General features: G+C 42.9%; 1 protein-coding gene across 1 annotated transcript in view; it reads right to left on the minus strand.

Moving 5' to 3' along the window:
- Positions 1–593: 593 nt before the first annotated feature.
- ADGRG2 (adhesion G protein-coupled receptor G2) overlaps positions 594–23,989 on the minus strand; it is an 82,501-nt gene continuing 59,105 nt past the window's right edge. Inside the window, exons 15-28 of the mRNA XM_039247408.1 lie at positions 22,166–22,554; positions 19,503–19,674; positions 19,145–19,301; positions 18,474–18,617; positions 17,484–17,606; positions 16,792–16,837; positions 16,555–16,658; positions 15,647–15,768; positions 13,797–14,065; positions 10,270–10,369; positions 9,228–9,511; positions 6,704–6,805; positions 5,109–5,261; positions 594–1,828 (exon numbers count right to left, since the gene is read on the minus strand). Of these exons, the coding sequence (XP_039103339.1) occupies positions 1,650–1,828; positions 5,109–5,261; positions 6,704–6,805; positions 9,228–9,511; positions 10,270–10,369; positions 13,797–14,065; positions 15,647–15,768; positions 16,555–16,658; positions 16,792–16,837; positions 17,484–17,606; positions 18,474–18,617; positions 19,145–19,301; positions 19,503–19,674; positions 22,166–22,554 (2,344 nt within the window). The 3' untranslated portion in view covers positions 594–1,649. The remainder of the gene's footprint in view (positions 1,829–5,108; positions 5,262–6,703; positions 6,806–9,227; positions 9,512–10,269; positions 10,370–13,796; positions 14,066–15,646; positions 15,769–16,554; positions 16,659–16,791; positions 16,838–17,483; positions 17,607–18,473; positions 18,618–19,144; positions 19,302–19,502; positions 19,675–22,165; positions 22,555–23,989) is intronic.

The raw sequence follows: 23,989 nt of genomic DNA on the forward strand, positions 1-23,989 counted from the left end.
GGGAAGCAAGATACACCCTCCATAACTAGGAACAATCAGGGTTTGGTACAGATGGAAACAATAGCCCTGAAGGATAGGTCATCTTCCCAATAGCTGCTTCCCCTTGTCACTATATATTCTTCAAGACTTCACACCTTTTCAAAATAACCATAGCTCTAGCTGGGCCAGACGGTACCAGTCATGACCATTAACAAAGCACTATGCAGTTGCCTTTTTTTTTTTTTTTAATTTTTTTTTTTTTTTTTTTTATTTCTAGGAGAGAGACAGCGTGAGCAGGGGAGGGTCAGAGAGAGAGGGAGTGACAGNAAAGCACCTCTTCAGTTTTTGCTTGTCTAAACAATATGTTTATTTCTTTTTTTTTTTTAATTTTTTTAATGTTTTATTTATTTCTAGGAGAGAGAGAGAGAGAGCGTGAGCAAGGGAGGGTCCGAGAGAGAGGGAGTCACAGACTCTGAAACAGGCTCCAGGCTCCGAGCTGACAGTCAGCACAGAGCCCGACGCGGGGCTCGAACCCAGAACCGCGAGATCATGACCTAAGCGAAAGTCGGACGCTTAACCGACTAAGCCACCCAGGCGCCCCTGCAGTTGCCTTTTAAAGAACAGCAATACAATTATTTTCCCTCATACACACCTCCTTTAGAAAGTAATCCTACTCTACTCCCCTTTTCTGAAAGGCTCTGGGGACTTGAGAAGTGGCAGTGTTTGTATCTCCTCCACATTCACGATCTTCCTGACAGATGGTCTAGATTACAGTTCCATCCCTCTCTGTGGCCAAGGTACTAAGTGAAACGTCTTGGTGCAGATTCCCTGATCCGGGACTAGGCATGAGGTCAGGAGACGGGCATTGGTATTGGGTGCTGCATATGGTTGCACAAGGATGAGTGAGGCTAAACTATGGTCCCCGCTCTGTATGCCAGACCATGAGCCCTTGGGGCTGTGTCTGACCAGTGGGGCACCTTCTTCCAAGCTGCTCAAAGGCACTCTATGAGCTAATTCTGGCACTGTCTGCTTACGTTTTGTCCAGTCTGGCTGGCATCATTATTTCTTGATTTCAGTGAAGCTTCTGTATTTCACATCCCATATAATCTCCAAAAGGAGCTTTAGAATTCACTGAACCATCAAGGATTTTCTGAATTGTCACATTAGACACAATAACACAACCACGATTCTACATAGAAATAAATTTACACAGTAGAAAATAAATACAAAAAACGTAGAAGATATTTGACATGTGGGTCACCAGAATTTAGCTTATTTACAACAAAGGCACGCACCACTAAACTCACCAATGGGCTGAAGTCAACAGGTGCTTTCTAGGACGTTATCAAAGACGACTTAGCCTCTTAGAAATGTGGCTAGAAAGGAACTACTTTGATTTTAAATAAGTCTTACTCGTACTGTGTTGTTTAAACCCAATCTTCTTTTTAAAATAAAGAATAAAAAAACAAACTACAAATGTCTAAAAACCATGAACAAGGTCTCGGTTTCCTCTTCCAATAACCATTGCCCTCAAATAGCAAATGCTTCTCCAGAGGTTGCCGAGTATAAAATTAGTTGACTTTCATACATCTCACATTGTGTAAAAGATAAAATCGGACATTTTCACGCTGTCAAGCATCATGCTTTGATTTTAGAAAAAGGAATCACATTTACTCAATAAAGTGTAAGCTTCCCCGCTTTGAAGTCCTTCTGAGAGCGATACGGCTTTTACCATTGCACGGGTCTTCTTTCTCGTTAAACATGTGCTGCTTTCCAGTGAAATCGTGAAGGCACACATCTCCATTCTGAACACTGAAAGAAACCCCATTCTTCTCTGAAGACGCAGTCCCTATATAAGGAAAAGCAAAATTGGTGTCACGAAGTATCCACAGAAAGCATTTAAAAAATAAACAAACTTCAGCGTTATTTTATTCTGATGTAGGCACATGTAGAATGTTATTTTTAAAAATATATTTGTTTTTTACTTTTCATTCCTTCCCTAAGGCCATTCAAAGGAAGCAAAACAAACTAGAGAATAAGTCAGAAACCAGTTCTCCGTGGCAATTTTTTTTAATGAAACGGTTGAAAATGAAGCAAAGCAATATATTTGATCTGAAAAGGCCCATTTCCTAACTCTGGTTGATCATTATCGATCATATGTGTAGTGTATCGATCACATATCGAGCATAAGTATAGTATAACCTGTAATACTGTGGTCTCCCCCAAAAGGTTAAGGTTAACAGAGATCCCCATAGGTCCCCTTACAAGGTTCTTGGTTCCTTAAGATTCCTATGAAATAAAATCTTGTACCAGATAAACCCAGAGCAGCAATACCATAGCCAAGAAAAAAATCATCTCTTGCAGACCAAACCAGCCCCTCTGACGAAATCAGGACAGGACAGATTCCCAAGAGGAAACTACTAATGACAATCTCAGCATCTAGGCCAGGGTGCAGCTGGACATTCTAGAGACATCACAGTTTGGACTTGGGCCTCCCATACCGCAAGCAGGCCCTGAATTGTGTGTGTGCAGGCAGGAGGGAGCCACAGCTGCTGAGACACTTTGGCTACTTGGCACCATCCTTCTGACCATTATACTATTGGAAGACAATGTAGAAAGCTGAATACTTAGCTCCCATTTTTTTTTAGTTCATGCCATAATTGCAGTAATAATGGTAACAGTGCCGAGAACTTTGTAAGTATTATCTCATTACACTACAGGTTGAGTGCTATTATTATTCCCATTTCACAGATGATGAAACGAAGGTTTCAGAAATCAAGTGCTTTGCACAAGGTTATACAGATCAGAATTAATGGAGCCAACACGTGATGTTTGTTTCAAACTGTGAGCTTGTGGCCCCACATACCTAATGAGATGGCTGCTGGCACCAAGCCTGTAAAGCGTAACTAAATATGTAACATTCACACAAACTAGGTAATAGGTATGGTTAACACAGCTCAAATAGGCCATGTGACTATCTGAGGCAGCTATCCTGAGTTAGGCATTTTCGTCTGAGGACATTTTGGTGCAGGGACAATTTGACCTGGTATAATAAACCATTCAACTTCCAGCTTCTGTTTTCAAATTGCCTATCCCATCCCTCATCCATCCCAGATTCTGGTGTGCAGCCTGAGAAGTCAGGGATGAGCATATTACATGGTTAAAATTTTGGCTGTTCTAGGGCCGACTGGGTGGCTTAGTCGGTTAAGCGTCCAACTTCGGCTCAGGTCGTGATCTTCCAGTCAGTGGGTTCGAGGCCTGCGTCAGGCTCTGTGCTGACAGCTCAGAGCCTGGTGCTGCTTCTAATTTTGTGTCTCTGTCCGTCTCGCACTCACGCGCTCTCTCTCTCACTCACTCTCCCTCTCTCTCTTTCTCTCTAAAATAAGTAAATGTTAAAAAAAAAAAAAAATTGGCCATTCAGGTGGCCCAAAATGTAACCCCACCCTCACTGGCAGCCATCAAAAACAGCTTTGTCAAATCAGCCATGTCAAACAGCTGTGCAAAATGTGTCGCTTCAGTCAAATCTGATTCCCCGAAGAATGGCAACGTAGGCTAGGCAAATGAGGCTTCATCTCTGAGTTGTGTCTAGAATATGGAAAAATCTGGCTTTAAGAAATCCAAACATTTAAAAAAATTTTTTTTAAACATTTATTCATTATTTTTGAAAGAGAGAGAGAGACAGAGCATGAGCAGGGGAGGGGCAGAAAGAGAGGGAGACACAGAATCTGAAGCAGGCTCCAGGCTCTGAGCTGTCAGCACAGGGCCCGACACGGGGCTTGAACCCACGAGCTGTGAGATCATGACCTGAGCCGAAGTCGGATGCTTAACTGACTGGGCCACCCAGGCACCCCAAGACCTCCAAATATTTTTGTGCAAGCCAATAGGCTTTACTGATACGTTGTGATTCTGAGGATTCAAGATGGCTTACTTCATACCTCTGATTTCTCTGCTTTGAATTTGCTTTCTCATAATAACTTATTAACCAGCCTCAATCGCTACTGCCTGTGCTCTTTACCTATATTGGGTCATTCCTGATACGGCCATTTGGCCCAGAAGCCAGAGCTATTACCCCGGTATACATAGCATGGAGCTAAGGCCATGGGGTAGCTGTTTCTCATCTTCTATAGCAATGGTTCCCAGTGAAGGGGGGTTATATGATTTTACCCCTCCTAGGACGTTTCAGAATGTCTGAAGACATTTTTGGTTGTCACAACTGGGGGTGAGTTGGTGGGTGCTACTGGGATCTGGTGGGTGGAAACTAGCATGTTGTTAAACATCCCCAAGTGCACAGGACACCCCCACACACAACAGTTACCCAGCTCCAAATGCCAATTGTGCCGAGGTTGAGAAACCTCAATATAGAGGCACTCTATCGTGTTGTTGAATTCTATAAAACCAGCAGGACCTCCCATTTTTGGAGGGTTGGAAAACTATGTGGTATATAAGCCTTCTCACAAACTTATTTGGATTCATCATGAAAATAATATCTGAAAATGATGAATAAAGTCAAAATCTCTTGAGGAGAAAGTATAGCAGCAGAAATGAAGTTTTTATAAAAATGATGTATTAAGCCAAAGAAGATGAAAATACATAAGCTTTTATGAGTAATGAACAGCCCAATTGTACGAAAGAAAGAAAATGTAATGGAAGTTTTAGCTAGAAATGTCAGAATTAGTATAAGGTGCAGGAGCCATAATCTGTTCATGTACTGGTCACATGTATGGTCACAATTCATCCACACTGTGGAAAAGAATGAACAAACATGACAAGCAAAACATAGGGAAGTTTAAAAGTGTTGAAGATATGTAGGACTATAGATGTACTGAAAAATTGATACGGTCTTATCAATGATTAGGTACTGCTTGCACAGAGTTTGCAACATTAAAAATTTTAGATTGTCACCAAGTCCCATCATGAAAAACTGACTCTTAAAAAATAAAGGTTTTGGCATTTGCTCTAAAATGAGTAAGTCTGGATTAATAAACTTCCTCTTCTATAACAGAACCACATTTTGATCCACTGGTCCTATGTCATTTTTCCCTGAGCTGAGGAAAAATGTCATTAAAGGATAAAACGACTTTAATAAAACAAACACTAGCTTCAGAAATACTGTATTGAGACATACATACCATTCCCGCTCACAAGGCCTGAGCAATCGCTATTCACCAGCAGCGTGGTGGAGTGTGTGGAGTTACTGTTCGACTGCAAGGAATTTGAAGAGCTGGACACTCCTTGGTTTACGGTCTGCTTCTTTAAACCATTAGTAGCAGTTTTACTCCAGTCTACAGCACAATAGGCATTTCAGAAAAACCAGGGGGAATGGTAAAGCTCAAATGCAAGAGACAGATCATCGCAGTATAACCTGATCTAGCAACCGATCTCAATTCCAGATCTCACTTCCACTTCTTACAAAGAAGTCACACATTTCACAAATGTATGATAAAATGTATTTTCGTTTAAGCCTATACACATTTATCCTTTAAGTGACTACCTGGTTAAAAGTAACCTATATTCTCTTGGACTAAAGGCCACGCTGATTTGATTATGTCTATAAATAGTCCCTGAATTAGGTAGTAGTCCAGAGCCCAGGACTGTCTTCACAAGAACACAAGATAACTGTGTTGTGATGACTGATGGCTCTTAAATGGTTTAGAAGAACCGAACGAACTGTACTGCCATTTTCTGAGTACAGATCTCACGCCACCAGATCTTTGCAATATTGCAAAGGTTGTGTTCATGAGTGGTCATCATGTAAAGGAATTTATTTTTTCAAACAATACTTCATTTTTCTTATTTTCTAGAAAATGAGGAATTTACTCCACAATGCAGCAGGGCATACCTTCAGGTAACTTCAAAATAACCAAAGGCATGCTCAAGCTTGTATATAAAGTCTGGCCCACTAACAAATCAAACAACCGACCAGGACCTGTGGTAAAAACATTGAGCCAGGACTTTTTTTTTTTTTTTTTACAAGAAAATAATATGCTTTATTAAAGAACCATAGAATTTTTAGAATGTTCTTATTTAATTTCCAGTTAGTTAATAGTGGATGTAATGTTATTTCAGGTGTACAGTAGTAGAGTGATTCGACACAACCATACATCATCCGGTGCTCGTCACAAGTGCCCCCCTTAATCCTGCCACCTATTTAACCCATCTCCCCACCCCTCAGGTTGAGCTAAGACTTAAAAAGTTATGAAAGTAAATTTTAAAAATTATTTTGGGTAAATGGAAAACCTGAGCTCAAAAGGAAATTCTAAAAATTTCACTCGTTTCATTTAAGAAGCAACAAGCCCATTAATTTATGCTCAGCTAGTTCCCAGGCAGGAGTAATTATTTTTTAATTCATTAGGTTTTATTTCCTAATGTTCACAATTGGGATCTGTTCATGGATTTCCAGATCAGACAGCCTTTTGGCATTGATTGCTTGATAGATCTTAAATTTTTTTTTTTTAATGTTTATTTATTTTTGAGACAGAGAAACAGAGCGTAAGCGGGGGAGGGGCAGAGAGAGAAGGAGACACAGAATCTGAAACAGGCCTTGGGCTCTGAGCTATCAGCACAGAGCCCGATGCGGTGCTCAAACCCACGAATCGTGAGATCATGATCTGAGCCAAAGTCAGATGCTTAACTGACTGAGCCACCCAGGCGCCCCAATCACTTGATAGATCTTAACTTCTATTTTTTCCTTAGGATTTAAGAGAAGAAAAAGGTAAATCTTTACCAGAATTTTCAGCCAGCCGTAACTTTCCACAACAAAGATACCGCCTCCATTGCTTTCTGACGTTCTCTTTCGCTACACAGTAAAAGATGAATATGAAAAATCCTAGGGAGGAAAAAAATGTAACATAATTCCAAACTAGGACCTGAATATCATGAGCTTCCTTTGCACAAAAGATAAAATATTTGGTAGCTATAGGCGAAGTGAAATTTTGTGAATCGAAAAAAAATGTCCAAAGTCCTGAGAAAGTTTGCTATTGAAAGGCATCCTGAATCAAGAAGATGTGGTTCATCTATACCATGGAATACTACATGGCAATGAGAAAGAATGACATCTGGCCATGTGTAGCAACGTGGATGGACCTTGAGGGTGTTATGCTGAGCGAAATAAGTCAGGCAGAGAGGGACAGATACCATATGTTTGCACGTATAGGAGGATTAGGAGGAACTTGACGGAGGAACAAGGGGGAGAAGAAGGGCGGAAATGGTGGGGGAGAGGGAGAGAGGCAAACCATGAGAGACTCTTGAATGCTGACAAAAACTGAGGACTGATGGATGTGGGGGGGAGGGGGGATGGGCACGGAGGAGGGCACTTGTGGGGATGAGCACTGAGTGTTATGTGGAAACTAATTTGACAATAAACTATTAGAAAAAAAAAAAAAAAGAAAGGCATCCTGAAGGGACTCTCTTTGTAAGATAAAAAAATCCTTTAAAATTAATGACAACCTCTATTTCCAAAATTAAGCTGTCCCTCCTCTCACATCCTGTCCTTGACCTTCCCTGTCTTTGGAAGTACAAGCCATCCATGCAGGATGCCAGTTCACACCTAGGCTCCTACCTCCTCAGCCCCTCCATATTTACCCATTTTCATGCTCTGTCAAGTGCCACATCCTTGTCTGCCTCAAATCCCTGACTCAACCTCTCCAGCCCACAGCTCAGTCCCAAGCCTGGTACCCTGTGGTGGTGTCCTTGTCTGCCTTGCAGCCTCTCTCTAATCTGCTCAAGCAAACCGTCCACTGGCAACCTGGCCACGAGGAGAGCGATGCTAGAGACCTGAAGAGGCGCTCAGGCTCTGCCTCCCGCCCGCCGTCTTCCTGGTTATGCAGGCAAAGGCTCCCCACTGCTACTCCTCCTCCAGGCTTTTACCAAGAAGTATTTGCTGAATGGATGGACAAATTCTGAATTCTCCCTCTCCTGAAGCCCCAATCGATCTACTGTAAAATCTTCCTTCTAAATATCAGGTTTGCTTCCAGTAAGGTACACGTGCCCCCCCTAAAGACTGAGATCTTAACGACCTCACACCTTTGTTTATTTGCCACCCTGGGCGGCTACCCGGGGCTGCCTAAGGAGAGAAACAGCCTGTATGGGAGAGGCCAAGATGGGCCTACCTAAGTCCCCAATCCAAATCTATACACATCTCTCCTTCAGTCAACCCAAAAGCCCTGCGAATCAGGCATTTGTTCCTGTTCAGAAAGGAAACAAACTATTCCTTTCATCCATTCATATTCCAATGAGGAGATGGTGTGGGGAAATGAAGACAATGAGGCAGGTTCAGTTTCCACTTTAAATTTATGAGGATAAGCACCTTGTTTTCATGTTTGTGCTTAGTGCGATTTGGGCTTTTTTTTACCCCCCCTCTTTCAGCATATGCCATTATGGCAGATACGACTTTCCTGTTTACCACGGTGTAGTGTAACGCCTGGATGTGCCAATGCAGGAGCTGGTACACGGTAAGTGAGAATTAGCAAGTGTATGTAAGCCACAAGCATGTTAACTGACTTCCTCCAAATCAGAACAGAGAGCCCAATTAGGCCTTTGAAGTCAATCACGGGTTGGCATTTCTTGGAAAACCAGCAAAACAATCTACTGCCTGACAGAACTACAGCAGGACGCTATGGGAGCTAAAAGCAACGGGAAAAGAGGAAAACAATCGGATGAGAATGCAATTAAAAGGCATCCCAACAAAGGATTTGGAATGAACAGAAACCAAGAGACACGAATTATCATTATTGTAATGTAAACCTATTTGGCCGCTTAGCTTTTAATGCCAAAGTACTTCCATTAAAAATTAATCACATCTGACAACTCATATAACCTTGATCTAAAAGAGGTAGTAAGTTTGCTTTTCTAAACAACACAACCAGACGGGAACCGAAATGGCCGCAGTGGGGTTTTCTTAACGTGCGCTCTTCCAAGGGCATGTTCCACCTCGATCAAAAGATTTAAAAAAAACGGGAAGGAACCAAGTGAAGGAAGAGTGACTCCCAGAAAGAGTTCCTGGCAGGTTCCCCTCAATATATTCCCTCGAAGGAGGCAATCTGGGTAAGAAGGAAAAAAGTACCGCTTCCCGAACTTAGGGAACACCTTTCTTCCAAGGATCTCAAAGCCCCGCCTTGTCAAAGATAGATCTGTTTTACAGCAAATCAATCTTAAGCTATGGAATAAGCCACGTTGTAGATGCTCTAACTTTTAGATACTTTTAAGTTCAACTGGGATCTTTCATGCGTATTTAGTGCCGTAAAGCTTACCTTGCAGGGTGTTAAAGATCGCAAAGAGGTACATGAAAGTGACGTTAACTGGTCCCCAGGCAAAGAAGGCAAAACCCCAAGTAATGCCCAGTAAAAACGTAAGGCCGGCAACACTCCTCAGGTCCTGAATACTGGTTTTTCGCTGGGCTCCCAGTTGTTTCTTCTTTTTAATGCGACAGAGCTGAACCAGGACCACAATGAACATGCTGAAGTTCAGCAAAAATATCACACAGAAATATCCCACAACCGTAATATAGAACACAGCATTGCTGTTGATCCAGCAACTGGAATTTGGGGAAAAAAAACAATGGGGAGCATATTAAAGTGCTGCAGTATGGTTCGTGGTGATACAATGAATCTCTATCATTTTACTAAAACATTTCCTAAAAGTCTAAGAGGAAAAAAAGATAAAACCACTGCTCTCCAACCACCACTTAAATCTCTAGGGAAAAAAAACTAACAGTCTATTTTAGGACACTTGGTTACTAGAAGTATTTAAAAGATATTCTTTGAAAACAGGGTTTTACTCCCTTTAAATACCAGTAGCCATTCAACTGGTTTACTAATATAACACAGCAGGTATTTCATATGTATCAGAGGCTTAGAAAATTATTTTCAAAATACTTTTTTTAGAGAAAGCAAGTGACCATGAGTAGGAGAGAGGGGGTCAGGGAGAGGCAGAGAGAAAGAAGGAGAGAGAATCTCAGGCAGGCTCCACGCTCAACGTGAAGCCCGATGTAGGGCTTGATCCCACAACAATCAGATCATGACCCGAGCTAAAATCAAGAGTGAGATGCTCAACCAACTGAGCCACCCATGCGCCCCACCAACTTCTTTTTTTAATACTTAAGTAGTAAAGTAGTAGCATGGCATTTCCAATCAGCTTATCTCATTACAGACATAGCTGTGAAGGCTGCTAGAAATGTTACAGGATTTTGTTAGGATGAGAGTCCGAGTCGAGACACTGACTAGATCCTCCACTTTCTTTGAGAATTCTGTTTTTCCAGTTCACTTCACATTCCCTCAGGGGCTTTGTACTCACAAGTCATCCGGTGAGCCGTTAGGGAATTTCCCATACGATCCAAGGCCATAGTTATTGGGAGATATAGCCAGGACAATGACCACAATCACAGCCGGTACCCCTGGAAGATGGGAAACATCAGTCACTCGTAGTTCTAATAACCAAGGTGGTGAGAAGACTAGAGATCACGTGCTATTTTCTTCGGGTAGCAGACTGGTGAGCTGTTCACCAAACCTAGTTTCTCTTCCTCTTTGGCACAGCGGGCATCTCCCAGTGTGCTTTGCAGCTAGGTGTGTGTGGCCACGTAACTAGATCTTGGTCAATGGGATATAGATGATTTGCTCCACCTCTAGGCCTGCCCCCTAAAAACTTCCTGTGAAATCCTCTACTCTCTTTTCCCCAAATTCAGGGCAACTTTAGAAGTCCTGTCTTGAGGCAGAGACTCCAGTAGCTGGGATCCTGAATAACTGCAAGGCCAGAGATCTTTCCACTCTTGCTAACCAGGGTGTGCGTGAGAAATTATGTTCTCCTGACATTTTTTGTCGGCCACAGCAGCTAGGGTTTCCCTTACCTTACACACATCTGGAATGTAATTTTGAGACTCAGGTGGCAGGCAAATGAAGGACTCCAAAACATAAACCAAATAATCAACATATTAGGGTTACCAGCAACTCCTGCCAGATCTTTTTTTTTTTTAATTTTTTAATGTTTATTTATTTTTGAGAGAGAGAGAGAGATAGGGTGCGAGCAGGAGAGGAGCAGAGAGAGGGAGACACAGAATCCGAAGCAGGCTCCAGGCTCTGAGCTGTCAGCACAGAGCCCAACACAGGGCTTAAGCCCACAAACCGCGAGATCATGACCTAAGCCGAAGCAGGAAGCTTAACCGACTGAGCCACCCAAGTGCCCCACTGGTAGATCTTTCATTATGAACCCTAAATCCCCAGTTGATCATCTGGAACCCATTGATGGACTGAGGAACAGACCTGGTTGATTTGAGGATGCTGACTGCCACTACAGCGGCTGTCTCAAAGGCCTGCTGGCACTACCACTAGGAGAAAGCAGGAGGAAAGGGCTCTTCCCAGCTTAATAATGGCATTTGGCTGGTAAGGAATCCCTCTCCTCCCCCATCCCAGCACCTCTCACTCAGGCCCCACGGACATCTCACACTCTGTGCGTACAGACCGACCTGACATCCAACCTCAAGGCTCTGGTAAATAAAAAACAATTCCTCCTCACAGGTTGGGGTGCCTGGTACAATCTAACATAATATTTCATTCAATTCTTTTATATTTGTACCTTACAGAGACACTGACATGTGATGGTTTCCTAAGCGAGACACTTTCCTAAAAATAAAATATTGGGGGTGTGGGGCTCATCCAGGACCGGGAACGCAACCTTTTGGTGTTCCACAAAGACAGAACCCATGCCCAATGTCAAAAGTAGGGACTTCTTTTTCTGGGAAGAAGTAACGTATCTTTCTGGAAAGGTGTTCTGTTATTTTTGACAAAGACCGGATGACAGGTGGGGGGACAAGGGCGGTAAATGGTTTGTAGTACTGTTGTGCAGGGGACAGCTGAAGGAATATTTCGCCTGAAAAAGAGGAGGGAGTCTGGGCGGGATGGTGGCTATAATTCAGTGGAAGGGATATGCATAAGGAATCAGGGCCAGGCTGGGCTGTTGTCAAGTTGTGTGGGTTGGGTAAATCACGTTTTCACTTTGAGCTGGTTTCTTCACCCGATGTTAATAATAACGGCCTTGTGCTAACCTCACTGGCTTCTCTTTCATGGAATCATCTGTGTGAAAATGCACTGAAAAATAGGGCATTTTTCATAATGTTATATACTACTTGTAGATTATCTACAGGGCTGTTTGGTAGGGAGGTGTTAGCTTATTATTTTTTTTGCCATAGAGAGCAAAAGAAGACGGCTGGGTGCCACCGGAGAGCCAAGGGAACTTAATGGCAAAGCGGAGTTGTAGGGCTTTAGAAGACGGTTACTGGCTGCCTTGTAAGGTATTAAAAACAAGACAATAGGCCTAAAGTTTCACTTATGCTCAGCCCCAGGTCACAAAACCGAGACTTGACTTAATTACAATTTCAGCTCTCCCAGAAATGGAATCTTAAACCAATCAATCAGGAATTGCGTTATCAGCACTAATTAGGTAATCTGCCTGATTAGACTCTTCTGTCATCCCCTAAAGGAGAAAAACCTTATAATAAGCAGCCTGCTCTTTTGCCTCACATAACTTGCTTCTTCCTGTTCCCTTCTGTCTATAAAAGTCTCTCATTTTTTACAGTTCTTTTCTAACTGCTAGACTGGATGCTGCTGATTCATGAATTATCGAAGAGAGCCGCTAAGATTTTTTAAATGCAGTCAGTTGAGGTGCACCTGGGTGGCTCAGCCGGTTAAGCATCTGAGTTTGGCTCAGGTGATGATCTCACAGTTCATGAGTTCGAGCCTTGCATCAGGCTCTGTGCTGACAGCTCACAGGCTAGAGCCTGCTTCCAATTTTGTGTCTCCCTCTCTCTCTGCCCCTCCCTGCTTGTGCTCTGTCTCTCTCTCTCAAAAATAAATAATAAAAAATTTTTTTTAAATGTAGTCAGTTTAATTTTGTTTCTTTTTTAAACAAAAATGAGCTCCCTAATAATAGAACCGTTCAAGCAGAGGTTAGATTATCTTTAGTCAAGGGTGAGTCACATTGAGGAAGCTCCTACATTTGGTGCAGAGTTGAATAAAGGAACCTTCAAGATACGTGCCGTGTCTAAGACTTTGTGACCCACCGCCAAGAGGTGACGTGATCTGAAAATTGTGTCAGGGTGGCCGTGAAGTTACATCAGGTTCTACCTGTACATTCATCTCACTCTGCTCTTCTGAGCGTAGTGTCACACGTGTGTGTAACAGCAGGGACACAGAGAACAGAGTGGGGCTAGCTGGGAGGTGGGGGACGGAGAGCTGGGCCTCATATCACCAAGCTCACCTCTTCAACGTAGTGAGCACCTTCTGCGTCCCAGCCCCAATTCTAGTTACTGGAGATACAGAGAGGATTCATTACCCTAATCTCAAAGAGTTTTATGTTCATAACCAATCCAGGGTAATATACAGGTGTTCTAGAAAGAGACTGGACAAGGTTACCCTTTGGGCAGTGCCATGTATAAGGACACTAAACCTGTTTTATTTTATTTTTAAAATTTTTTAATGTCTTATTTATTTCTGAGAGAGAGAGAGAGAGAGAGAGAGCGAGAGAGAGAGAGACAGCGTGAGCAGGGGAGAGTCAGAGAGAGAGAGGGAGATACAGAATCTGAAGACAGGCTCCAGGCTCCGAGCTAGCTGTCAGCACAGAGCTCGACACGGGGCTCAAACCCATGAACCCTGCGATCATGACCTGAGCCAAAGTCAGACACTTAACTGACTGAGCCCCCTGGAGCCCCCAACGCTGCTTTAGAAACTTGCCAAGGGTGACCTGCTTTATCACTGTATCTGATGAAAAATCAAAATACTGGAGAAAAAACAGAGAAAACCCAGGCAATGTGAAAGCAAAATTATACGCACCCCAACCAACAACACAGAATTTGAGGATGTATTTTCGGATGTAAGTATTAAACACTTTCACGAGGGCCAAGTACATATGGAATGCTTCCAGGCCCATCCATGTGAATGAGACCAAAAGAAAATAGTGCAGAAATACAGCCACTGAGATGCAGAGGCCTCGCATGTCATACAGAGCAATCCATGAGTCCAAGAGGAACACCAGGTTCAGCAGCAGCAGGGCTGCACACAGCTGGAGGAGGATTCTGGAAGGGTAGTCCCTCCGAATCTTTCTAAATGGAAAGGAAAAGGAAAGAATTAGCATCGCATTCTGAGAGCCCTTACGTGAGCATATCTAAGAAATTTATGTTTATTCTTGGGTCAACATCTAAATGCATACATTTCTTCTCTGTGTGAGTGGGAGGGGCAGGCATTAACATCAACAACCATAACAACAACAACAAAATCAAAATAGAAGATCCTTGGTCGTCACAATATGGAAAATTTGTATTTATATTTCTGTGGAATCTTTTACACGCTGACTGTTGACCCATCCTTTTAAATAACTTGTAGTAGAATCTACCGAGCACCCACCGTCATTTCTCCCAAACTATTTCTAGAAGCACTGCTGTTGCGTCTCATACAATAGGCTCCTATGCTCAGATCTTCACAGCATAGCCAGGCTCCCCTATTGTCTTATGTCACTAATTAAAATGAGATCATAGAAAGAAGAGTTTAAACTATAGCTAAGTGAAACAGGCATAGGAAATTATAGCTAATTGATAACATGTACACATCTATGTGTGTGAAATTAGACCTGGTGAAATCATTCTGAGTAATGGCTGGCCTTATGGTAATTTAGCCTCATTAATCATATTTCCAAAAGCTGTAATCACAGCTGGACGCAAAGTTCAGCACTGAAAGTAAATTTGTGCGTTTCCTGATCAGTGTCCCAAATCTAAATCCCAGAATGTACATACTGTTTAATTCCGTTAATGTGATAAAAGTGCCCATTTTCTTTTTTACCAACAGAATTTGTTGGGAAACCCCACTCCTCCCCAAAGTGACCAAAAGGACCCTTCAGGTAAGCCAAGGAGATACTATTTTTTTTTTTTATGCGCAGAAACCCTAGTTTTTTTTTTTTTATTCCTTTTATTTTTATTTTTATTTTTTTTTTACAAATAGTTTATTGTCAAATTAGTTTCTACATAACACTCAGTGCTCATCCCCAAAGTGCCCTCCTTCATGCCCATTCCCCCTTCCCCCCCACATCCATCAGTCCTCAGTTTTTGTCAGCATTCAAGAGTCTCTCATGGTTTGCCTCTCTCCCTTTCCCCCACCATTTCCGCCAAGAAGGAGATACTATTATTTGGAATGTCATTCTTGCTTTTACAAACTGAACTCGTGGAATATCTGTATTTTTCAGTGAGGCTTTACACCTTTTAGTCTTCTTCATCCTCACACCTGCTCATGTTTTCCATCTTTTGGGTTTGTTCCATGTAACTTCGAAATTTAATAAATTAAGCATAGCTCTTATGTTGTACACGAAGCTATGGTCTATATCAGAGTATAAGCTCTTAGGTCTCAAGGTTTGCATTCATCTTCCATGTCACATGTAATGAAATGCTAGCTACGAGGCATCATTCTAGGGTACGAAGATGATTAAGATAAAACTCCTGCCTTCAGCAAGTGCACAGACTACTAGAAGGAAGTGAGTATGTTAACCAAAATGTCCCATGACGTTTAGCATATAGATGGCACTACTAGACAGTATACAGGATGAGGTAGGCCAAGAAGCGCACTTAATTAATACATGTTGGCATGGAGGGGAGTACTGCGTCTTATAATCCAAGATTCCAGTGTTGGATACTCACTCAAAGGCTAAGTAGGTTACAAGAGTAACTGACAGAAAAATTGATGAGAGCCCACAACCAATATATGTGATAAACGTCAGAGCCATCATCTGAGTGGGGGGCAAGGATGTTCGCGATAGGTCCTGGAAAATAAAATACTGCTTTCAAGACCAAGTGTTTTAAAGAAATAAAAGAGCCAAGATTTACAGTTATTGAGTATTCTACATGTTCATCCATAGTTCATTCAACAAATCTACCACGGAGATGCGATTATTATCATCAGGTAAAACTAACGAAACTGAGTCCCAGAGAGGTTCAATAATTGGCCCAAGGTCACGTAACTATGAAATGGAGGAGTCAGGATCTGAATTCTGGTCTGGCTGACTCCAAAGCCCATACACTTGATCAGTACATTACGATGCGCTGGAAAAGCACAGGGATAGGAGCTGAAGACTTGAATGTGGCTTCAGACTTATATTTCTTAGTTCTGTGACTGTGGACAGTCGCCGAACAAATGAGTCTTATTTCTAACTTCTCACAATGACGATAGCACTACCCCATTCCACCTATCTTGCAGGACTGCTGGAAGAGAGTACGGGAGATAATTTGTGTCAAAGTGTTTTAGGAAAATTTTAAAGTGCAATGCAAACGACACAATGTTTCTTACCCATTTTAATCTGAGTCCCCTAGTCCTCGCTATTCAAAACAGAAATACTTGTGTGTAGAAATAGGCTGGAAAAAAATACTTCCATGTTCAAGTATTTTCTTTCAAGGGCATTTGCTTATTGGAAGAGCAATTTCATTAGTCTCTGACTTGGCCACAATGTCGTATTTGCTGATCAACGTCATCCATCACATTAGACATCATGGCATGATGCCAGGCTACCCTCAGACCCAGAATCTAAGGCCAGATGGTGTGGGGTGATTACCAGTAGGACGCCAAAGCTTGTAAGGTGGCTGCAGGTACAGATGGTTTCATTCGGTTTCCTGTCTTTCACAGAGCAGCCATCGTGTGACCAGCCTCCTCTGCCACCTGTTGGCATTGGGAAGAGTATCTGTCCTATCAGCAAGGCCGGGGCGTCAATGGGGCCCCATCGCTCCTGTCCCTCTCTTCCTCCCTCTGACCCTGCCCACTCAAGGCTGAAACAGTTATGACTGGAACCTACCATTTCTGCCCAAGTCCCAAAATACACACCTCACTGTTAAGTCATCCTGCAGCGGAAAGATAAATTACAATTAGTTTACTGAACTGAAAAAACCAAGAAAGGAATTGGAAAAAAATATGAATTTATTTCAGAATCTCATTCTTGATTTTTGGAGAATGCCAATTTTATTCTAGTCCCTAGAAGCCAGTGAGTCTCATATAGGTCAGCGCTTCTCAAGCTCAGCAACTGTACAAGGAATCACCTTGAGGCCTTGCTAAAATGCACATTCTGATTCAGGGGGCCAGGGGGGCGCCTAAGAGATGGCACTTCTAGCAAGCTCTCAGGTGACATCGATGGTACAGGTCTGCAGACCACACTCTGAATAGTGAGGCCATCGATAATGCTCAATCTGACTTGAAATGAGAGATGTTTTCTCTTTGGAGCCGAGAATCAGACCTGTAGCCACAGATCTAAATGCACTAAAATTGGGCAATGGATAATAGCTGGCTTTTGCACTGCTCCTTCTTGGAAATTCAGTGGCCGGTTACCAGGCATGCTAAGACCCAGCAGAGTGACTGTGTTATTCTAGTCTTCCACACTGCCTTGACCAAGTTTGAGGCTCTGCTGGGTCTCTTTTTGTCAGGCCAACTCTTACAGACACAGCTGACACAAACGTATCCGGTCAATGAACAGACCAGACGGGTCTCTCCCACCTGGCTCGGATCGATGTGCCTTAATGTAACTGTCACATTTCTTGTCAAGTTCTTGACCGTCAGGTTTGCAACACTGGATGATATGACGTAGCTGATCAGAGAGAGGTTCTCCAGGGCAGGGTCCTAGCACACCAAACAATTAACAAGATGGCAGGAGTAAAAATGAAATGTCATCAGAGAATTTTAGAGCTGGAAGAGACCCTAAAGACCACTTGGTCCACACTGTTTGTTCTACAATCTAGGTGAGAAATTGAGGGTCACGACATCATGTGACCTTAGAAAGAGCTTGTCTGGGGCACCTGGGTGGCTCAGTTGGTTAAGTGTCCGACTCTTGGTTTCAACTCAAGTCATGATCTCATGGTTCATGGGATCAAGCCCCGTGTTGGGCCCCACGCTGACAGTGCAGAGCCTGCTTGGGATTCTCTCTCACTCCCTCCTCTCCCTCACTCTCTGCCCCTCCTCTGCTTGTGTATGTGTGCGTGCTCGCTCGCTCGCTCTCTCTCTCTCTCTCAAAATAAGTAAACTTAAAAACAAAACCAGAGCTTGTTCCACTCTACAATACTCTAAATACTGAGTTAAATTTCACAGGCTGACACAATGAGGTCCTCATGAATTGTACAGGGAATATAACAGTAAGCCACTTAAACCATGTGTTCCTGAGCAAGTTAGCCTCTCTGTGTTTCCATGTTCTCATCTATAAAATTGGGATAATAATTTAATAGTTCCTCCCTCACAAGGTTGTTGAGAGGATTAAAGTGAACATATCTAAGTGCTCAGTATAGTGCTCTGCAATTGGTAAATGCAGTATGTGAGTGTCTGTCGTTGTTATTTATCATTACTGGTATCACTAGGTCCTCCTTACAAACACACTGCAGCTTTCAGTAGTTCATTTGACTGACAGCAGATGTATGAATGTGTGAGAATTAAAAGAAATGAAACTGCTGCACTCCAAGATAAAACCTAAAGCAAAAGCAGTTGGCATGATTTTACCTGAAACAGGGCAGGCGTTTCAAAGAAGTTGAACTGAACCCTGGAAGCCAGCTCCACGTCATTAGCTGGTAAATTACCCATCAGTGATGAAGGCAGAGTTATAATGCCAATACTGTTCTCAGGAGCCTGAGGTTCCAGAGAAACCTGAAAATCAAGTAAATGATACCAAAAATGCCTGGGGCTAGTATAATGAAGAGGTGGACAACACGAAAACTAATTAAGACGGAGGATCCTGTACAGGCATGTATTTGTGGGGCCTCTGTAAGATTGGTTGTTCTCGTGTCTCTGATTGTTATGAAATTGGAGAGGATCGGTAGTAGGGTGATGAGGCCTCAGAGCAGGAAAGGAAACACTTGAAGGATACACAGAAATGATCATAAAGTGCAGGATATTACTGGACACCTCACCCCACCTGAGCAATGCTACCCTCCCCCCCCCACCCCCGCAAAACTTCCACGATCTAGCTGCTCAAGGGTTGACATTGGGCACAAAGCCCTCTGAGATCATGCTCCAGCAAAGACCAGTGTCCTTTTTCTGATTCTGTGGTACCTCACTGTTCTAGATGTTAAATACTTTGAGTATCGCCCCTTATTCTAAGCAGTAATTGCCTCCGTCGCGGTGACTACCATTGTATAAAAGCAAAGGTTTATTCACAATTGATTAGAATGTACCTGAAGATTTGCACGGTCTTGGGCAGCAAAGGTAGTTGTGTTGAAATTACTAGCATTCACTCTCATCACCGCCAGAGCCAAAGAAGGGGAGGTTAGAGTTATGGTCTTGGTTGAAAAATTCAGCTGTAAGCCAATGTCATCCACTATTTTTAGCAATCTGCAAAGATAAGTGGTAGTTCAAATTCGGCACCCCCACTCCATCTTCCCCATTCTAAGCTGAATATGCAGTAGCAATTTAACAAGTCATTACGAACCTCTTCAGTGGGAGACAAATACTTGGCTATAATTAATCCTGATAAGAAGTATTCTCACGGTTAGAGGGTCTCCTCTAGGACCACATCAGTTCGCGAAGTCATACCTTTGGGCCACAGGTGCCAGCAAGGCAGGTGGGAAATGAAGGAGTTTGCTGACATGGTTTATCATTTCTCCCGCGAGGTTAGGCTCCAAGCTGCCCAAGGACAGAGCCTTCTCCATCTGGGACACTTGGTTCTCAAGATCAGAATCACTGCTGCTGCCGGTGTAAACAATTTCTGTAACCAAAAGCCAAATCACTTTAAGAAAACATAACAGAAAAAATCACTAATAAAGAAACACACATAGACTCTATGACCTGGCAAACGTACGCCTAGGTATTTGCCCCAGGGAAATGAAAACCTATCTTAAGAAGACTTGATCATGAATGTTTATAGGGACCTTTTTCCTAATAGTCCCAAACTGGAAACAACTCAAACGTCTATCAAGTGAAGAAGGGATAAACCGTGATCCATCCATATAATGGACAATTTTTCGGTAATTAAAAGGTAGGAGCTACTTGCAACAACATGGATGGATCTCCAGTTCTCCAAGGTAATATGTTAACAGAAAGAAGCCAGACTCAACGGGCTACATATTGCATGATTCTCTTCATATGACATTTTAGAAAAATCAAAAGTATAGGAAAAACAAAACAGATCAATGGTGGCCGGGGGCTGTGGATAGTGGATAGGAATGGACTATAAAGGAACACAAGGGAACTTTGGGGAAGGTGGTTGGGTGGCTGTTGGGTGCTTAATCTGACCTCATAGAAAAATAAAAATTTCATCTATCCATAGATCTGGATCAATTTTATTGTATGTAAATTATCCTTCAAGAAACCTGAAAGGGGTGCCTGGCTGGTTCAGTCGGTGGAGCATATGACTCTTGATTTGGGGTTTGTGAGTTCGAGTCACTAGATGTAGAGATCACTTAAAAACAAAATCTTTAAAAAAAAAACCAAAACCTAGCTGAACAAAATGTAAAAGCACATCAGTGTATTTAGCGTATATTTGTAAAAATATAAATATACTTGTTTTTCATTTCTATCATGTGTACAGGATTTTACATGGATAACTAGAAGCTCTTTTTGCAAAAAAGAGACTATTACGAAATTAGTAGCTCGATGACCAGCTGTAAGTTGGTTTTTAATAGTGTTTTTAATTGGGAAACAACGATACAAACCTGTCTAGCAATGAAAAAGTCTCTTAATTCCACCACCTAACATCCAATTTCTTATTTTGCATATTACCTCCTTATCTCCGTCCAGGTGTTACAACATACTGTTATAAACAGAGTGTAGCAACTCTTCACTGTGTTCTTTTCACTTCACTCCAGACTTGGAAAATGCCCCCAAGCTTCCATTGAGCTGTTTGTAGGCGCAGCCGCAGTCAGTGAGCTCAGGTGACTTACCGTATTTCGTTACTCCTATCTACTTCTTAGCTACCGAGTAATTTGCCGACACGTCTTTTATATGTATGTTACTTGGCTTCTGTTGCCTTGCTGGCTGAAACCCCAGTCCCGCGGCCCCCCGCCCCCGCCCCCCAGCAGCACAGGCATAGCTGGTCACGTTGCTGATCTTCCTGGGGAGGCGGTTAGGTTAATTCTAATGGTCCCTAGGGGACGGCTTTGCAAAGGTGGGCAGTTTCGGCCCAAGCTAACTAACTTACTAAAGCTCCAGTGATTTTATGCTTCGGTCTAAAATGCCATATTTATGAAAACAAATTGAAAGAGCAGTGCAAATTCAAAGAAATAGCAAGTCCCTCGGCAGATCTGGCAGAAGCTTCCAATTTCCCTGACGCTCACATTCGCGCTGTGGGGGAGGAGGCAGAGACCACCAGCTCTGCTCCAATCTCCTATCACCAAGAAGTTGGTTTCGCCTCCTGCTCTCCCAAAATCTAGAGGACAGTCTGCTTTTTACCTTCTGAATTGAGCCTTCAGAGCATCCAGAATTCTCCCTGGCGTCTTTCGCTCTTGCCTTTAGGTCTTTACCCCTAAGCCTACTTTGTATATGGGGAGTCCTCTGCAGTTTCCAGGCACCTCACGTAAAACATCACCGCAAACATAGCGGGGTAAGTGTGATTGTTTCCATCTTCAAGTCGCCCAGGCTGCGTCAGGAGGGGCTAAATGGCTTATCCCAGATCACAGTGTCTGTAAGGGCGCCTGCAGACCCACAGCTGGGTCTTCTGAATGTTTATCCCCTCACGGCATGCTGGGTTCAGTCCTCCATCTGTCGCTCTGTGATTGACTTTCAAGAATGCGAAGTTTTTCTTTTGTTATCTTTCTAAATGGAATGACTGAAAGTGATTTAAAAAAGTTAATGTGTAGAACGCATTAAAAAAGTGTTTAAGTGGTTAAAAAAAGATAATGTGTAGAACAACTGCTAAATGGAGTGACTGAATTTAATAGTTCAAAAGTTTTCTCTTTGCAATGTTGAAAACGGTGACCTAATAACCCTTTCCTAGGAGAAAGAAACCTGTAAAATAAGTCATCTCAATAGAATATGCTACGGTCTATTTGCCTCAGAGCGATTTCTCCACTCCCTTGGTCAAAACAATCTAACTCGGCCACTTCTATGTTCTATGAAAGCCTGCAGGAAAGCTCTGGACACCAAGCAGACATCGTAAACAGAAAAGTTCAGCATGGTCTTATTACAGATCTCTTGATTTGGCAGGCTGGCATCTGCCAGATCGTAATGAATGTAGCAGCAGCTTGACTCCTGATATTTACCTGTCTTCTCAGGAGGTGTGCTGGTCGTGATGAAACTCTTGGGTACAGACGTGGTAGGAGAGGAAAGTGAGGATGTCACAGGTGGCAGGGTGTGGGAGAGATCAGTTTGGGGCAGAGGGGAAGAGACAGTTCCGGATTTGGGGGGCATATCAGCGGCAGGGCTGGAAGCAACGAGAGCCGTAGGCTGGGGAGAAGGAAGGGGAGTCACTCGTGTTGGAGAGGCAGGGTGCTGGGTTACAGGTGGATGATTTAGAGGTTCAGCAAAAGAGAAGGCACTGGAGACCTGGGCCAGGATGGTGGCCTGAGGAGCAACTGGCATGGAATCGCTAGGAGAAAATGGTGGGCCGTCTGGATGACCAGCCAGACATACAACAGGATCCTGCAGGTCGCTAAAGGAAAGAATCAGAGAGATGCACGTGAGACACGAATGAGTTCCAGAGAGGCTCATCTCCTCTGGCCATCATCGCACACCAGCCAGGCGACCTGGCAACATCAGGGACCAGCCACGCCCGGCCTCTGCCACTGCACACCTTCTGTGGCCTTGCCACTGGCCCCCTGCTCCTGCCCACTTCTACCACTTCCTCCCCGGGAGAGGAATTAGCCAGGACGGATGCTCTTTTATGAATTCCCAGTTCTGGCATACTCACTCACCCCTGCTCTCGGGCTCTTGCCCCTTATCCCTTACTACTCAGTTGAGGACATCTTGTAACACTTCTATGTGCTCCTAGGGGAGGGGAGTCATTAAATGCTCTTACCCAACTGCGGTTTTCATATATTAGGAATCTGTCTTTTATGGTTTTTTAGATTTTACAAAAATGTACTCTCCAAAAAGTAGAACTGCATGCCCAGACTGTTCCTAACATACTGAAAAGTTTTCTAAAAACTTATATGCCAAAATATAATTTTCCTTTGGTGTTCCAATCCACATCGACAACACTGGCTCATCATTTTTAGAACTGATTTGACTTTAAAGCTAAAGCATGTCCATTTCAACACTATGTGTGTCCTTAAGAGATTCACAAAGTCTTGTGTCAACTCAATGTTAACATGTGGTACAAAAGGGCATGACATAAATTGAAAAGCAGCTCTAAGTTTATCAATACCAATAAAATGTTCTTCAAATCTTTCCTTAGTTTTTGTGAAGTACATAATTCGGTCAATTACAACTACAATCTTCTGGGTATTGACCCATTATTAGAAAAATGTGGAAAAATCATTATTATTGATTTGGACAATGGAATTTCTTTCAGCAAATTCTCATATTAGTCTTAGTGAGTCACAAGTGAGCCTTTCCTTTCCAGGAAACCTCAAATTTAGCTCACTCATATGCAGTGTGATATTGGCTGGGATAGGCAAACCACAGTGCCATTTTTTTTCTTCGACTTACTAAATTTTCTTTCAAGAAGATCTTGAAGTGAGGTTAATAACACATAAATTTTTGTGAAACCGATGAACATAGGAATCTGTCTGAATCGATTTTACACTGCTATAGTCTGGCATGATGCTCACTGGCACATAGTTTAGCACATAGGTAGTGAGCAGGAAATATTTGTTGAATGAAAAAAATGAATGAAGCTAGGGCCATAGAGGCCCCCAGCTTGTAAATCAGCTATGCCTTCAATGTTGCTTTAGCCCAGTGGTTTTCAACCTAGGCTGTGTGTGAGAATAACCCCGAGGACTTTTAAAAACTAGAGCGATTTCTGTGGCCTATTCCTCAGTGTGTGTTTCAGCTGGTCCTGGCATGGGGGTGAGGATCCCAGGCCCATATATTTTCATGGCCCGGAAGGTTGAGAAGAACTCATCTTCTATCAACATCCACCAGTC

The sequence above is a fragment of the Hyaena hyaena genome, unplaced genomic scaffold (assembly GCF_003009895.1).
Source record: "Hyaena hyaena isolate Hyena2069 unplaced genomic scaffold, ASM300989v1 scaffold_295, whole genome shotgun sequence".
NCBI classification, from domain to species: Eukaryota; Metazoa; Chordata; class Mammalia; order Carnivora; family Hyaenidae; genus Hyaena; species Hyaena hyaena.